Raw genomic sequence first — 19,106 nt, forward strand, 5'->3', positions numbered from 1 at the left:
TTTAGGAGCTCCTAAGATTCACAAATCAAAACCTCTAAGTGCAAAAGCCTGTGATGGTGTTCTTTTCTCTCCCACAGGACTCCCTGTGGCCACGGATTCTAGGGGAGCACCCTGAACCACTGCAGGAGAATACAGAAGCACACACGTTGACTTCCTAGTCTTTGAAATTCAACCCAGAGGTTAAGTGAGTTTGTAGATCTCAAACACTGAGCAACAGTAGGTATCATTCTGTGGCCATCATGTCATCATGGGTTTGCAATCAGAAAGATGTGAATGGAAAGACAAATATCATATGATATTGCTTATATGTGGAATCTAAAAAAAGGGTACAAATGAACTTATCTACAAAACAGAAATAGAGTTACAGATATAGAAAACAAACTTATGGTTACCTGGGGGTAAGGGCTAAGTTAGAAGATTGGGATTGACATATATACACTACTATATATAAAACAGATAACTAATAAGGACCTACTGTATAGCACAGGAAACTCTACTCAATACTCTGTAATGGCCTATATGGGAAAAGAATCTAAAAAAGAGTGGATATATGTATATGTGTAACTGGTTCACTTTGCTGTACACCTGAAACTAACACAACATTGTAAATTAACTATACTCCAATAAAAATTAAAAAAAAGAAAGATGTGAATGAGTGAAGGTGTCTAGATAATAGTGTTGTTCATTTTTCTTAAAGAAAAAGAGAGAGAGAGGAGATTTACTGTTTAGCATCACAGCAAAATGATGAAAGAAAATGATTTTTCATAAATGTAAATATATAAAAAAATATAAATATATAAATGTAAATATATAAAATAAATGTAATTTATTTAAAAAACTTATTAGCAGTAAAGTAAGAGTGAAGGGTTTGGAACTGGATTGCTTTGGTTTGAATTCTTGCTTTGCCACTTCTTGGAAGGTGACCTTGGGTAAATTACTGATTTGTGTCTCAATTTCCTCCTTTGTAAAGTAAAGTGATGATAGTAGTATTTACAAGAAAGAGTTATTGTGAAAATTAAATGAGTTCATACTCTTTAATGCTTAGAAGAATACCTAGCATAGAGAAAGCCCTCAATACACTGAAGCTGTTATTATCATTAGTTTTATTTCTCTTAGAATAGATTTAAGGCAATCATTGATAGCAATAATCTGATTTCACTAGAAAACTTCACAAAATATAAAGCTAATGGGTTGGATTGAGTCTGATACTTATAATTCTTCATGTAACCATTAGCCTCACCCACGACTTTGCTCAAATGAAAAAATCTGTTCTAACGCACGGAAATTGTTGTGCGATGTGTTATGTCTCATGAGGTAAACCAAAAAAAAGGCCCACATAATCCAGCACAGTTGAAAGGAAAACTAATTTAAAGTAGATGATTTAAGTGTAACAACATGATCCCAAATAGCAAGAACTAAGGGGAAAGGGTGGACAAAGTAAGAGACAGCATTTGTGCCTACGTGTAAAGAGGAGACAGTGAAATGGTGGGTGTTGATGTAAGAGAAGCAGGTGAGCAGTTGACATATAGATGCAGGAGAGCTAATGGGATGCTAAACGTTCTTGCAGAAGAGTTTTAAACTCCACCCCCTCTCCAGCTATGTCTCTTCTCTAGCCCATCAATGAATATAGTCTCTTCCAGGAGGAAAATAGGAAAGACTGTTAAGAGAAATTAAAATTAAAATGAGACATTTTAGTTTTTAAGAGTTTGGTTTGGCAGTGAAAGATGAGAAAATGGCAACTTTGGGTTAATTCATACATGAATCCCAAATTGCCAGAAGTGAAATGAAAATTTCAGACTCTGCCAACTTAATCGTCAATATAAAGAATATGAGAATCATCACCAAATGCCTAATTCCTCTACAGGTTAGTGAGTATTCTATTTTATAAGAGATAAGAGCAGCAATAGGATCTGTTCTAGTTTTATTTTTCAATATTATCTTTATTTGGAAGATGGAGATTATATCCATCCTTAGGTAGCTATGAAAAATGAAGTAGTGTATATATAAAGCTATTACCACAGTGCCTGGCACAGAAATAGAGTAGCCTTTTGGAAAAATTGACACAAAGATATCTTCCCCACCTCTTCCCAAATCCCTGACCTCAACAGAGTCTAACCTGCTATTAAGTTTACAAACAACAGAAGAAAGCAGATTTCCACAAAAGAAGTCCACGTGGGAAGTCCTTGGTGGCTTACTCATTTTGTTAAAGCCTGCAACCTTCCCCCCAACCCACCCAAGGCTGTCCTCCCCCAGAGACTGTTTCCATGGGCAGCTGGCGAGTGTGACCCTTCACCAATCCTAACTTTAAGGGGCTATTTGGAAAGCTCAGCACTTTTTCACAGTTTCCCTCTCCGTGAATGTATTATGAATTATAAAATGAGTTTAGTTTTAAGTTCTTATAAAACATTTATTCCATACTTAAGAAATAGCATGTTAATTCATTTAGGCTTTTAAAAGCATAACTTTGCTGGTATATTTGAGTTGAAGGACAGAAATCTAAGAAGTCCACTTTGTTTACTCTCCCTCTCATTATGTGGTTCAGGAGCTGAGAACAAACCAGCATGGGACAAGGTCAGAGGGATATCTCTTCTAGACAGACCTGGAGGGCTCAGTGGCATGCAGTGGCAATAGTGGAGAGGTTGTAATTCTCCAGCTCCTACTGAGAATGACATTAAAGGAAGCATAAGGAGTTGACTTGTCCTTAAGAAAGGAGCTTGATTAGTCATGAAACAGAGAACCAGGTCCAGGTACTTGCCCACTTCTTCCTCTGGTCTTCTCTATAACTGAAGGGAAACCAGCTACCACTTAGGAATGTGTAAACAGGGAAAGATCATAAAATAGCTTGTATTCTTCATATGAATAATAGGAAATAACTTGAACCTTATCTTTGCTCTGTATTTACCATGTTTAAAATGGGGAAATTTTCGTATTTTATGATGATCCATTTCAAAAGGAAATAATATCCAAATGGCTATACAGATTGAGAATAAACATTTAAAAGATCAACCTACTTTCCTACAAAACAAACAACTACAAAACAAACAACTAATAGCAAAGACAAAGGAAGGATCCTCATGCAGAGAAACCAATACTTGAATATATGTATGTCTGTCTATCTAAGGGAAGGAGTAGAAGGAAATAAAGTAAACAAAGATAACTTGTTCAAAAACTTGGAGAAAAATGTCATTAAACCTCAATAATTCAAACCTCACTCAAGTGAAATTCATAGAAGTTTAAACCCTATCAGCTAATAACAGTTAATAATAAAGAAAATAAAATTTAGTGGTGGGAAGATGCATTTTCTTTAAAAAAAAAACAACAACAAATGATGCTCAAGTTAAAAACCACTTAGCGGGGGGGGGGGGGGGGGGGGGAGGAATCAAGATGGTGAAATAGGAGGATGTGGAATTCACCTCTCCCTCCAAGTACATTAAGAATACACCTACAAATGGAACAAGTCTCACAGAGCACCTGCTGAACACAATCAGAGGACCTTGGACACCTGAAAGGACAAGAAAAATCCCCACACAACCAGGTAAGACAAAAGTAAGACAAAATAAAGACAAAAAGAAAAGAGAAAATGGGATGGAACCAGCGCCCCTGGTGGGGGAACTGAAGGAGAGGAGAGGTTCCTGCACACTGGGAAGCCCCCTCACTGGTGGGGAAATCAGCTGGGACAGAAGGGGAGCTTTGAGGGCTCAGAGAGCACAGCAACCAGTCTATGGCAGGCAGGACACAGTAAGACCTACACGGATGGTCTGTGCTATAGCCCTGTGTGCCACAGCCTGAGACATGTCTGCTGGTGTGGATGGGGGCTGGGGGCTGGGTGCTGGAAAGTGGGGTTTCAGACCCAAGAGCAGACCCAAGGAGGGGACAGCTGTTGGCTGTGAAGAGACAGCCTGAAAGGATGAGAGGAAGGAGCTCCACAACTGGGAACGTTCGTGGAAGAAGCCCAGGCCGCCATAGAAGCAGGGTGCCACTGTTGAGTGGCGCGCAAGGGGTGGGGCCGCCACTGCAGCCCCCTTCCCCATGTGCTGGCCTCTGCCTCCATGGGCACTAGGAGGGGTGCCCACCTGAGCAGGCGTGCGTGCCCCACCTATTGCTGCCTCTGCTCTGCCTGCCTGGGTAGGTGTGTGTGCTCTGTCTGGGGCAGCTTTGGTAGAAGCTCCTGGTGGGAGGCACACATGCAGAGGTGGGGCTGAAACCACAGGTGAGCCCCAGGGGCCATGCAACTAAGGAGGAAGAGTTGAAATTTCTCCTGGCGGCTGTGGGAACTGTGGATTTACAGCCTCGCTTCTGGCTTTGTAAACTCAGTGCCTGTGGGGTATCCAAATGGATGAGTGCTCCCACAGCTGAGACGGGTCTAGCTTTAGTGGCTGTAGGCTTTGTGGGCACATACATGTGGGGATTGGACCAGGCCAAAATCTGAGCTGCCTTCATAGCTCCCACAGCAGGTCCAGCTACACAATTACTGCAGTCCTGGAACCTGACTTCAGTGGATCTGCACAGGTGGCCTGGTAAAAACAATGCCTGAGATACACCAGGGCCAATTGCCAGCATACCCCTCGTTAGGCGGGGCTGAGAGCACGTCCAACAACAGTGTAATCTGTGAGCCAACACGGGGTGAAAAGTGACAAAACAGAGTACACTCACAGGTGAACAGCTACAAAGGAGGAAAACTCAGTGGCTTCCCTCCCAGTGGGAGTGCTCTAATCCTACCTACCTCGCGCCATAGATCAGAAACACAGGTCAGAAACAGATCTTGGGGCCTCTAGTCCAACAACTAGGGAGCAGACCCCACATCTGACAGGGCAGTGACAACCACAGAGCAAAGGGGAGGCCCTGCTCAATATCCAGTGCAAGCTCTGGTCACCGCAACATCAGTCATACCTCCTGTAAAGGGGATAATGGCCAGCATACACTGAGGAAAGAGGTAGCAGACGTTCATTCTAAAAACAGCCCTCGCACCAAAAAAATATTAAACCTACACAGGCTACACAAAAACTTTCCCACATAAAAGTAGCCCTCCAAGAGAGTCTGAGGGTCAAGGATTGGGAGGAGGAACCCCCAGAACATTTGGCTTTGAAGGGCAACTGGGTCTGAGCATAGGAGTTCCACAGGGTTGGGAGAAATAGACTCCATTCATGTGCACTGGGACCCAGGACAAAGCAATACCTCCATAGGAACTGGTGCTAGACCTAAGTAGGGGTCTTAGAGGGTCTCCTGGGGAGGCAGAGGTTGGCTTTAGCTCACTATGGAGGCAAGAACACTGGTGGTAGAGGCCCCAGGGGATATAGATCAGTGCCGAAATGGAGGTCCCCATTTTGGCACCAAGACCCAGCCCCACCCAACAGCCTATAGGCTCCAGTGCTGGGACACTCAGGCCAAACAACCAGCAGGTTGGGAACACAGCCCCACCCATCAGCAGACAGGCTGCTTAAAGTCATATTGAGCTCACAGCTACCTCAAAACACACCCCCTGACATAGGGTGTCAAGAATGAAAAGAAATGAAGAAAGTCTCAGAGATGTCTGGGACAATGTTAAACGTACCAACATTTGCATTATAGGGGTCCCAGAAGGAGAAAAGAAAGAGAAACGACCTGAGAAAACATCTGAAGGTGTTATAGCTGAAAACTTCTTTAACATGAGAAAGGAAACAGTCACTCAAGTCCAGGAAGTGCAGAGAGTCCCATACAGGATGAAGCCAAGTATGAACACACTGAGACACATATAGTAGTGTGTATCTGTTAATCCTGTACTCCTAATTGACCCCTCCCCACCCCTTTCCCCTTTGGTAACCATAAGTTTGTTTTCTAAGTCTGTGGGTCTGTTTATGTTTTGTAAATAAGTTCATTTGTATTATTTTTTTAGATTCCACATGTAAATGATATATGATATTTGTCTTTCTCTGTCTTACTTAGTAATGATAATCTCTGGGATCATCCATTTTGCTGCCAGTGGCATATTTCATTCCTTTTTATGGCTGAGTAGTATTCCATTGTAGATATATACCACATCTTCTTTATCCATTCATCTGTTGATAAGGTTGCTTCTATATCTTGGCTATTGTAAATAAATCTGCTATGAAGATTGGAGTACAAGTATCTTTTTGAATTCGAGTTTTTATTTTTTCCAGATAGATTCCCAGGAGTGGGATTGCTGGATCATAATGGTAGCTCTATTTTTAGTTTTTTAAGGAACCGCCATACTGTTCTCCATAGTGGCTATACCAATTTACATTCCCACAAACAGTGTAAGAGGGTTCCCTTTTCTCTACCCCCTCTCCAGCATTTATTATTTGTAGACTTTTAGATGGTGGCCATTCTGACCAGTGTGAGGTGATACCTCGCAGCGTTGATTTGCATTTCTCTAACAATTAGCAATGTTGAGCATCTTCTCACTTGCCTATTGGCCACCTGTATGTGGTCTTCTTGGAGAGACGTCTGTTCAGGTCTTCTGCTCATTTTTTCATTGGGTTCACTGTTTCTTTGATATTGAGCTATATGACCTGTTTGTATTTTGGAAATTAATCTCTTGTTGGTCACATCATTTGCAAATATTTCCTCCATAAATATCAGTTGAGTGGGGCATGAATAAATGAATCTGTATCATTGAACAGACTATGTCCTGAAATTTGATTCAAAAAATATGGTTGTGAACCCCCCTGCTACCCAGGTGAGTACCACAGCCCTCTGGCTTCTGCTTGCCTGGCCGAGATGTAGGGACTTGTCATTGCTGGGTAGCCCAAAAGGCAGACAGGAAAGAAGGGCTTTCTGATTTGCTGGTAGAGGGTTGAGTTTCTGAGTTCGCACAGGGCACTGGCTGGCTGTGCAGGCTTCAGTGTGACATGAATTAGGACCTGTTGCAGCCTGTTCCCACCCCACCCTCACTGGGCCTGGGAGGTTCAGCCCAGGTGGGAGTGAGCTGCCCTCCACTGCCTGACACACAGGTGACTCCCCACCTCTGGCACTCTGCGCTTCCTGGGAGGCAAACCTTCAGTGTGGGCCCAGCTGTGTGTGGCTTGGGGCACTCCTAGCGCAGGTTACATCTTATATATAGAAGAGTTAGGACAAGAAACCTGAAGGGAAAAGAGCATCAAATCTCTTCAAGGCCAATCAGATTCCAAATATGATTCCCCAGAAATTTGGGACAGGAGCCTTTGACCACCCTAAGTAGGAATGATATGAGTGTTCCAGGGAATGCTACAAGAGAAAAGGTCATGTGAAGACACAGTGAGAAGGCCACCATTTGCAAACTGAGAAGAGAACTCACCATAACCAACCCTGCTGTCACCTTCACCTTAACTTTTGGCCTTCAGAATTCACCCTTTTCTAAAAAAAAAAGATAGTGTTACCCCTGAGGGAGAGGAACACGAGGGCAGAGTAGAAGGATGTGAGCTCACCCCTCTCATGAAAACAACAAAATCACAACTAATTGCTGAACAACCATCAACAAAAACACTGCAAACTACCAAAAAAGATATTCTACATCCAAAGACAAAGAAGAGATGAGAAGGTAAGAGGGGCACAGTTGCAATAAAATCAAACCCCATACCTGCTGGGTGGATGAGCCATAAACTGGAAAATAATTATATCACAGAAGTTCTCCCACAGGAGTGAGAATTCTGAGCTCCATGTTAGGCTCCCCAGCCTGGGGGTCTGGCATCAGGAGGAGGAGCCCCCCAGAGCATTTGACTTTGAAAGCCAGCAGAGTTTGCAGCAACTCCACAGGACTGGGGGAGAGAGAAACTCCACTCTTGGAGGGTGCACACAAGGTGTTTTATGCACCAGGACCCAGGAAAGAAGCAGTGACTTAATAGGAGCCTGGGCCAGATCTACCTGCTAGTCTTGGAGGGTCTACTGGAGAGATGGAGGGGGGTGGCTGTGGCTCGCTATGGGGACAGAGGCACTGGAGGCTGTGGTTCTGGGGAGTGCTTATTGGTGTGAGCCCTCCTGGAGGCTGCCATTTTCTGACCAAGACCTGACCCCACCCAACAGCCTGTAGACTCCAGTGCTAGGATGCCTCAGGCCAAACAACAAACCAGATGGGAACACAACCCCACCCATCAGGCAGCCTAAATCTTCCTGAGTCCACAGCAGCCCACTAAACACACCCCGTGGCATGGACCTGCCCACGAGAGAGACAAGTCCCAGCTCCACCCACCAGTGGGCAGGCACCAGTCCCTCCCAAGAGAGAGCCTGCACAAGCCTCTTAGACCAGCCTCATCCACCAGGGGGCAGACAGTGGCAGCAAGAGGAACTACAACCCTGCAGCCTGTGAAACGGAAACCAGAATCACAGAGAGTTAGACAAAATGAGATGGCAGAGGAATGTGTCCCAGATGAAGGAATAAGATAAAACAACAGAAAAACTAAGTGAAGTGGAGATAGTCAATCTGCCTGAGACAGAATTCTGAGTAATGATTGTAAAGATGATCCAAGGACTCGGGAAAAGAATGGCTGCACAGAGCAAGAAGTTACAAGAATATTTTAGCAAAGAGATAGGAAATATAAAGAACAAACAAACACAGATGAATAATACAATAACTGAAATGAAAACTACATTAGAAGGAATCAATAGCAGAATAAATGAAGCAGAAGAATAGATAAGTGAGGTGAAAGACAGAATGGTGGAAATCACTTCTGCAGAACAGAATAACTAAAAATGAATGAAAAGAAATGAGAACAGTCTGAGAGACCTTCAGTACAACATTAAACACACCACTTTCACATTATACGGGTCCCAGAAGGAGAAGAGAGAGAGAAGGGGCCTGAGAAACTATTTGAAGAATTATAGACAAAAACTTCCCTAACACGAGAAAGGAAACAGTCACCGAAGTCCAGGAAGCACAGAGAGGCCCAGGCAGGATAAACCCACGGAGGAATATGCTGAGACATATAGTAATCAAATTGACAAAAATTAAAGACAAAGAGAAAATATTAAAAGCAACAAGGGAAAAGCAACAAATAACAGACAAGGGAATTCCCATAAGGTTATCAGCAGGTTTTTCAGCAGAAACTCTACAGCCCAGAAGGGGGTAATATAATGTATTTAAAATGATGAAAAGGAAAAACCTACAACAAAGAATACTCTACCCAGCAAGGCTCTTGTTCAGCTTCGATGGAGAAATCAAAAGCTTTACAGACAAGCAAAAGCTAAGAGAATTGAGCACCACCAAACCAGCTTTACAACAAATGCTAAGGGAACTTCTCTAGGTGGAAAAGAAAAAGCCACAACTAGAAACAAGAAAACTACAAATGGGAAACCTCACCAGTAAAGGCAAACATACAGTAAAAGTAGGAAATCATCCATGTACAAATATGATCTCAAAACAAGCAATCTTGAGAAGAGGAGAGTACAAATATAGGATATTGGAAATACATCTGAAATTAAAAGACCAGCAACTTTAAAAAACCTTGATTATATATAGATTGCTATATAAAAACCTCAGGGTAACTGCACACTGAAAATCTACAATGGATACAAACACAAAAAAAGAAAAAAGAATGCAAGTACAACATAAACTTAGTCATCAAATCATAAAGGAAGAGATCAAAAGAAGAAGGGAAGAAAAAAGACCTACAAGAACAAATCCAAAAGAATTAACAAAATGGCAGTAAAAACATACATATTGTTAGTTACCTTAAACAAAAATGGATTAAATGCTCCAACCAAAAGACATAGACTGGCTGAATGGATACAAAAACAATACCCATATATATGCTGTCTAAAAGAGACCTACTTCAGATCTAGGGACATGTATAGAGTGAAAGTGAGGAGATGGAAAAAGGTATTCCATGCAAATGGAAATCAAAAGAAAGCTGGAGTAGCAATACTCATATCTTACAAAATAGACTTTAAAATAAAGACTGTTACAAGAGACAAGGAAGGACACTACATAATGATCAAGGGACCAATCCAAGAAGAATATATACCAACTGTAAATATATATGCACCCAACATAGGAGCACCTCAATATATAAGCCAAATGCTAACAGCTGTCAAAGGGTAAATCAACAGTAACACAATGCTAGTGGGGGAATTTAACACCCCACTTACACCATTGGACAGATCACCCAGACAGAAAGTCAATAAGGAAACACAGGCCTTAAATGATACATTAGACCAAAAGGACTTAATTTATATTTATAGAACATTCCACCTGAAAGGAGCCAAATACACTTTCTTCTCAAGTGCACATCGAACACTCTCCAGGATAAATCACATATTGGGCCACAAATCAAGCCTTGGAAAATTTAAGAAAACTGAAATCATATCAAGCATCTTTTCTGACCACAACAATAGATTAGCAGTATACTACAGGAAAAAGAAAACTGTAAAAAACACAAACACTTGGAGACTAAACAATATGTTACTAAACAACCAATGATCACTGAAGAAATCAAAAAGGAAATTAAAAAATACCTAGAGATAAATGACAACAAAAACATGACAATCCAAAACCTGTGGGAGGCAGCAAAAGCAGTTCTAAGAGGGAAGTTTATAGCAATACAATCTTACCTAAGGAAACAAGAAAAATCACAAATAAACAACCTAACCTTACACCTAAAGCAACTAGAGAAAGAAGTACAAACAAAGCCCAAAGTTAGTAAAAGAAAAGTAATTGTAAAGATTAGAGCAGAAATAATGAAATAGAGATGAAGGAAATAATAGAAAAGAGCAATAAAACTAAAAGCTGATTCTTTGAAAAGATAAACAAAATTGTTAAACCTTTAGCCAGACTCATCAAGAAAAAAAGGGAGAGGGCTGAAATCAATAAGATTAGACATGAAAAAGAAGTTACAACCAACACCACAGAAATACAAAGGATCATAAGAGACTACTACAATCAACTATATGGCAATAAAATGGACAACCTAGAAGAAATGGACAAATTCTTAGAAAGGTACAACCTTCCAAGACTGAACCAGGAAGAAATAGAAAATATGAACACACCATTCATAAGTACTGAAATTGAAACTGTGATTTTAAAACTTCCAACAAACAAAAGTCTAGGACCAGATGGTTTCACAGGTGAATTCTATCAAACATTTAGAGAAGAGTTAGTATCTATCCTTCTGAAACTCTTCCAAAAAATTTCAGAGGAAGGAACACTCCCAAACTCATTCTACAAGGCCACTATCACCCTGATATCAAAACCTAACAAAGACACCACAAAAAAAGAACATTATAGGCCAATATCACTGATGAACATAGACTCAAAATTCCTCAACAAAATACTAGCAAATGAAATCCAACAACACCTTAAAAGGATCATACACCATAATCAAGTGGGATTTATCCCAGGGATGCAAGGATTCTTCAATATATGCAAATCAATCAATGTGATACACCACATTAACAAATTAAAGAATAAAAAACTTATGATCATCTCAATAGATGCAGGAAAAGCTTTTGACAAAATTCGACACCAATTTCTGATGAAAACTCCCTAGAAAGTTTGCATAGAGGGAATCTAACTCAACATAATAAGGGCCATATCTGACAAACCCACAGAAAACATCATTCTCAATGTTGAAAAACTGAAAGCATTTCCTCTAAGATAAAGAACAAGACAAAGATGTCCACTCTAGCCACCTTTATTCAACATAGTTTTGGAAGTCCTAGCCACAGCAATCAGAGAAAAAAAAGAAACAAAAGGAATCCAAGTTGGAAAAGAAGTAAAACTGTCACTGTTTGCAGGTGACATGACACTATACATAGAAAATCCTAAAGATGCTACCAGAAAACTATAAGAGCTCATCAATGAATTCAGTAAAGTTGCAGGACACAAAATCATTACACAGAAATCTCTTGCATTACCATACACTAACAATGAAAGATGAGAAAGAGAAACTAAGGAAACAATCCCATTTACCATCACATCAAGAAGAATAAAATACCTAGTAATAAACCTATCTAAGGAGGCAAAAGACCTATATTCAGAAAACAATAAGATACTGATGAAAGAAATCAAAGATGACATGCACAGATGGAGAGATATACCATGATCTTGGATTGGAACAATCAATATTATCAAATGACTAAAGCAATCTACAGATTCAATGCAATCCCTGTCAAATTACCAATGACATTTTGCACAGAACTAGAAAAAAAAAAATCTTAAAGTTTGTATGGAAACACAAAAGACCCTGAATAGCCAAAGCAATCTTGAGAAAGAAAAACAGAGCTGCAGGAATCAGACTCCCTGACTTCAGAGTATACTGCAAAGCTACAGTCATCAAAACAGTATGGTACTGGCACAAAAACAGAAATATAGATAAATGGAATAGGATAGAAAGTTCAGAGGTAAACCCACGCACCTATGGTCAACTAATCTATGACAAAGGAGGCAAGAATATACAATGGAGAAAAGACAGTCTTTTCAATAAGTGGTGCTTGAAAAACTGGGCAGTTATATGTAAAAGAATGAAATTAGAACACTCCATAACACCATACACAAAAATAAACTCAAAATGGATTAAAGACCTAAATGTAAGGCTGGATGCTATAAAACTCTTAGAAGAAAACATAGGCAGAACACTCTCTGACGTAAATCAAAGCAAGATCTTTTTTGATTCTCCTTCTGGAGTAATGAAAATAAAAACAAAAATAAACAAATGGGATCTAATTAAACTTTTGCACAGGGCTTCCCTGGTGGCGCAGTGGTTGAGAGTCCATGGGCTGATGCAGGGTACATGGGTTTGTGTCCCAGTCCGGGAAGATCCCACACGCCGTCGAGCGGCTGGGCCCATGAGCCATGGCCGCTGAGCCTGCGTGTCCGGAGCCTGTGCTCCACAATGGGAGAGGCCACAGCAGTGAGAGGCCCGCGTACCGCAAAAAAAAAAAAAGTTTTGCACCGCAAAGGAAACAATAACAACATGAAAAGCAACCCACAGAATGGGAGAAAATATTTGCAGATGAAGCAAATGACATGGGATTGATCTCCAAAATATACAAACGGCTCATGCATCTCAATAACAAAAACAACAACAACAAACAACCCAATAAAAAAAAGTCTGGAAGATCTAAATAAATAGACATTTTTCCAAAGAAGATGTATAGATGGCCAAAAAGTACATGAAAAGCTGCTCAGCATCACTATAATAATGATAAATTATTGCACTACAATAATCAGATCTAATAATTTGCATTATTAGAGAAATGCAAATCAAAACTACAATGAGGTTTTACCTCACAGCACTCAGAATGGCCATCACCAAAAAAATCTACAAACAATAAATGCTGGAGAGAGTGTGGAGAAAAGGAAACACTCCTACACTGTTGGTGGGAATGTAAATTGGTACAGCCACTATGGAGAACGTTATGGAGGTTCCTTAAAAAACTAAAAATAGAACTACCATATGATCCAGCTGTTGGGCATACACCTGGAGAAAACCATAATTTGAAAAGATACATGCACCTCAATGTTCATTGCAACACTACTTACAATAGCCAGGACATCGAAGCAGCCTACATGTCCATCGACAAAGGAATGGGTGAAGAAGATGTGGTACATATGTACAATGGAATATTACTCAGTCGTAAAAAAGAACAAAATAATGCCATTTACATCAACATGGATGGACCTAGAGATTTTCATTCTGAGTGAAGTAAGCCAGACAGAGAAAGACAAATATCATGATATTGCTTATATGTGGAATCTAAAAAAATGGTACAGATGAACTTATTTACAAAACATAGAGTCACACAGGTAGAAAACAGTCTTATGGTTACTGGGGGGGAAGGGGGAGGGATAAATTGGGAGATTGGGATTCACATATGCACACTACTATATATAAAATACATAACTTAATAAGGACCTACTGTATAGCACAGGGAAATCTACTCAGTACCCTCTAATGACCTATATGGGAAAATAATCTAAAAAAAAGTGGATATATCTATATGTATAACTGATTCTCTTTGCTATACAGTAGAAACTAACACAACATTAGAAATCAACTCTGCTCCAGTAAAAATTTTTTAAAAACTACTTAGCAGAATTTACATATAATTAATATTGTTACAGAACCAATTTTATCTATTTAATATGGGAGATCCAGATGAAAATTTCTGGGCAAAAGATACTTATTGGTTAATTTTTTGTAAGTACAAAAAAAGCAAAAGATAGACCCAGAGATTTCCATAAATTAGACTATTTTTCTCTAAATACTCTAAATTATTGAGGTTTTATACTATCTTTGCCTTACTTATTTCTGAGGTGCTGATGTTGCTGTAATCACTATTTTTATACGTGTGTTTGAAGGGCCATCAGACACAAGATAAACAGAATCAAAATTTATATTTTTCATATCAGAATTAATATTGGAAGAAATTTGCTTAAAACATTCAATACTGAAACTCAACTCTGAGCTGACGTCTACTTTTCTTTAAAATGGATGCAATAATAGCGTTTACCTCATAGGATCATTGTGAGGTTTTAATTAAATAATCCATTTACATGGCTTAGAACACCTTGCATTCAATATAAGCTAGTTATTGTTGCAATTATTATTATTTATACTATTATTTTATTCAGAATCATTTTTATATCAGTAGGTAGCACCTAATTTTCTGAGCAAATATAAAATAAACAATGTTTTGTCATAATCTTTGATGGTGCTTTCAATTCCAAAATGAATTACGGCATTTTCTTTCAGTGTCCCCTCCTCTGCTGGGGAGGGAGACTGTCTTATTAGAGATACCAAGTACTTGGCCCTTGAGACTGGGCTACTGACTGTGACTCCTCCTCACATGCAAAACTAGAAAACCACCTTAGATAAGTTGTGCTTTGGCTCCACACTATTCCATGGAGAGGGCAATAATTGGGTTTTTAGTATTTCATTTGCCCATTTCTTTTACAGCTGAGCACTTTTATTTGCCTCACACATTAAAAGAGGAAAACTAGATGGAATATGTGTGCATGAAAGACGGTAGTTTAAGAAGGAAAAGAGTGGAAACTGGGAGGCAAATGGTTAAAGGCCTGAAGCTAACAGTACAAATATAATATTACCCTCTGTCAGATTTATCCCACGTGGTGTTTTCTTTCAAGCTATGGCCATTGTGTGTCTGCACATCAGTGCTTTTTTCCCATAGGAATAAATAGAAGTGCAGTAGAATTCAATGTCATTTCAGGGATCCTAATATTAAAAGAGCTCAGGTAAAACATTGTGTGTGGGCTCTGTGCATGCATGGTTGACTGGTCAGTCTTCTTATGCATCCAATGATGAAGAACTTCCAGCCACTAGTTGACAAATGGGAAGAAGGTGATTTATAATCCTCCATGGATCACCTTTGGCACAAATAAATACATGAAAATTAAAAGACTGTTCAAGTATATTTTCAAGATATTTGAAGTTAATTATTTGCAAAGGGAAAGATGAAGACATCTTTATCTTAAGATTTTTTAAAGGGATAAAACTATTATTCTACAATATGTGATCCTAGACTGAATTTATGTTTTCCTGTTTCTCATAGATTATGTGATCTCATCCTGAAAATTTACCTTTGTGTAATATAAATTACACACAAACATGTTCTAAAGAATCTTGGAGTAGCATCTGAGTTATAAAAGTGCTGAAGCAATGGCAGTTCTTTTGGTAAAATGATTCTGACAAAGAAAGGTTTATCATTTCATTTTAAATGAAGGTGAACCTACTAAAACTATGCAAAATAACAAAAGCTGTAGGTTTAATTTCCCTCAACCACAGTAGAGGTGACTGAATGCTTTATGGAGGTGGTAGGTTTTTTTTGTTGTGTTTGTTTTTTTTTTGGAGGTGGTAGTTTTGATGCTGACAGAACACTGACTTTATGTAATGAAAAGATTACCTGTCCCAGGGACTGCCAGTCCAAACCAGCACTGCCGATGTAAACATGCTGTTTGTCCACAATCCAGAAGGAGGACTGCAGCCGGCCCTTGTTGTAGGCAGTCATGTTCATGTAGGTCACCTCAGCTCCTAGGAGTTCAAGGAAATCCCAGTCAGCCTCTGTGTCAAGGCCATGAACATGCAGTCAGTCACGTACCGGCAGAAATACTCATGGTTTGCATCCATCACAGTTGGCATTCAGGGAAGCCAAATATTTACATTAGTTAAGTGCAGAGAGGACCCTCAAGGAGTTACTTTATTCCCAAAGAGAATACAAAGGGAAAAAAAAAGAATAAGTTTTTCCCTATGTATAGCTCCACATGGTGAGAAGATCATGGCTTCTCAAGTCAGATCTGACTCAAATCCCCGCTCCTTGATTTATCACTCAAATGGTGAGATAGGTGTGCCATGCTCTTTTTTCTTTTACTTTTGGGATAACTTTCATACAATTTTGCAATCAATAAAAGATCAGTCTTGCTTAGTAATATGCCATTCCTCAATAAGAAACTGGCCTTCTTTTTCTTTATTGAAGTATAGTTGATTTACAATGTTGTGTTAGTTTCAGGTGTACAACAGTGATCCAGTTATGTATATACATACATATACATACATACATACATACACATATATATATATATATATATTTCAGATTCTTCTCCATTATAGGTTATTATAAGATATTGAATATAGTTCCCTGTGTTATACAGTAAATCCTTGTTGTTCATAGGAACTGGCCTTCCTATACTTTCTGTATGTTAGTTTCACCTTTTACCCTTTCACTTGCCTTAACTTCTTTGTTTCCCTCTTCATTATTTAATTTGGATTTGGTTTCTTCCTAGCCTTTCTTTATCTGATAATTCTTAATATCAGCAACGGGGTTATTCAAGACTTACAGAAATGTAAGGTCAACTAGGTCGCCCAGACTATTGTTAAAACCGAAAAATTCACTTTAAGATCTGAATTTAACCAATTGTTCTATGCATCATGTGTCATAATCAGTTGTCAAGCTGCTATGTACTGCTGCCTCAGGACTATGTGTTTACAGCTTCTCAAAAGGAACATATACAGGGGGACCTTCAAGATGGCAGAAGAGTAAGACGTGGAGATCACCTTCCTCCCCACAAATACATCAAAAATAGATCTACATGTGGAACAACTCCTACAGAATACCTACTGAACGCTGGCAGAAGACCTCAGGCCTCCCAAAAGGCAAGAAACTCCCCACATACCTGGGTAGGGCAAAAGAAAAAAGAAAAAACAGAGACAAAGGAATATGAATGGGACCTGTACCTCTGGGAGGGAGCTGTGAAGGAGGAGATGTTTCCACACACTAAGAAGCCCCTTCACTGGTGGAGATAGGGGGTGGGCGGGGGAAGCTTCAGAGCCATGGAGGAGAGGGTAGCAAAAGAGGTGCAGAGGGCAAAATGGAGAGATGCTCTCACAGAATATCAGTGCCAACCAGCACTCACCAGCCTGAGAGGCTTGTCTGCTCACCCGCTAGGACGGGTGGGCGCTGGGAGCTGAGGCTCAGGCTTTGGAGGTCAGACCACAAGGAGAGGACTGGGGTTGGCTGTGTGAACACAGCCTGAAGGGGGCTAGTGCACCACAGCTAGCTGGGAGGGAGTCTGGGAAAAAGTCTGGAGGTGCCTAAGAGGCAAGAGACCATTGTTTCGGTGCGCGTGAGGAGAGGAGATTCAGAGCACCACCTAAATGAGCTCCAGAGATGGGCGCGAGCTGTGGCTATCAGCGCAGACACCAGAGTTGTGCATGAAATGCTAAGGCTGCTGCTACAGCCACCAAGAGGCCTGTATGGAAGCACAGGTCACTATCCACACCTTCCCTCCCAGGAGCCTGTGCAGCCTGCCACTGCGAGGGTCCTGTGATCCAGGGACAACTTCCCTGGGAGAACACTTGGAGCGACTCAGGCTGTTGCAACGTCATGCTGGCCTCTGCCGCCGCCGGCTCGTCCCGCATTCCATACCCCTCCCTCCCCCGGCCTGAGTGAGCCAGAGCCCCCTATTCAGCCTCTCCTTTAACCCACTCCTGTCTGGGCGAAGAACAGACACCAAAGGGCGACCTACACGCAGTGGCAGGGCCAAAACCAAAGCTGAACCCCAGGAGCTGTGTGAACAAAGAAGAGAAACAAATTTCTCCATGGAGCCTCAGGAGCAGCGGATTAAATCTCCACAAACAACTTGATGTACCCTGCATCTCTGGAATACCTGAAGAGACAACGAATCGTTCCAAAATTGAGGCGGTGGACTTTGGGAGCAACTGTAGACTCGAGGTTTGCTTTCTTCATCTAATTTGTTCCTGATTTCATGTTTATCTCAGTTTAGTATTTAGAGCTTACTATCACTGGTAGATTTGTTTATTGATTTGGTTGCTCTCTCCCTTCATATATATATATATATATTTTTTTTTTTTTTCTTTTTCCCTTTTTGTGGGTGTGTGTATGTATGCTCCTTTTTGTGATCTTGTCTGTATAGGTTTCCTTTTACCATTAGTCCTAGGGTACTGTCTGTCTGTTTTTTTTTTTCTTTTTAGTATAGTTTTTTAGTGCTTGTTATCATTGGTGGATTTGTTTATTGGTTTGGTTGCTCTGTTTTTTCTTTTCTTTTTTTTTTTTACTTTTTTTAGTTTAATAATTTTTTTTATTTTAATAACTTTATTTATTTATTTATTTTTCTTTTTATTTCTTTCTTCTTTTTTTCCTCCCTTTTCTTCTGAGCTGTGTGGCTGACAGGGTTTTGGTGCTCTAGCTGGGTGTCAGGCCTGAGCCTCTGAGGTGAGAGAGCCGAGCTCAGGACTTTGGTACACCAGAGACCTCCTGGGACCATGTATCAATCGGTGAGAGCTCTCCCAGAGATCTCCATCTCAACACTAAGACCAAGCTCCACTCTACGACCAGCAATTACCAGTGTTGGACACCCCATGCCAAACAACTAGCAAGACAGGAACAAAACCCCACCCATTAGAAGAGAGGCTGCCGAAAATCATAATAAGTTCACAGACACCCCAAAACACACCATCGGACGCAGTCCTGCCCAACAGAAAGACAAGATACAGCCAGGTCAACCAGAACACAGGCAGCAGTCCCCTCCACCAGGAAGCCTACACAACCTACTGAACAAATCTTACCAACTGGGGGCAGACACCAAAAACAACGGGAACTATGAACCTGCAGCCTGCGAAAAGGAGACCCCAAACACAGTAAGTTAAGCAAAATGAGAAGAC

At 40.4% G+C, this 19,106-nt stretch overlaps 1 protein-coding gene across 2 annotated transcripts in view; it reads right to left on the minus strand.

The window, feature by feature from the left end:
• PLD5 (phospholipase D family member 5) overlaps positions 1-19,106 on the minus strand; it is a 491,284-nt gene that overhangs the window by 83,520 nt on the left and 388,658 nt on the right. For both annotated transcript variants that reach the window (XM_067729472.1, XM_067729473.1), the window contains one exon: positions 15,832-15,959. In XM_067729472.1, coding sequence (XP_067585573.1) covers positions 15,832-15,959 — 128 coding nt within the window. The remainder of the gene's footprint in view (positions 1-15,831; positions 15,960-19,106) is intronic.

This window comes from Pseudorca crassidens, chromosome 2, assembly GCF_039906515.1.
Source record: "Pseudorca crassidens isolate mPseCra1 chromosome 2, mPseCra1.hap1, whole genome shotgun sequence".
Lineage (NCBI taxonomy): Eukaryota > Metazoa > Chordata > Mammalia > Artiodactyla > Delphinidae > Pseudorca > Pseudorca crassidens.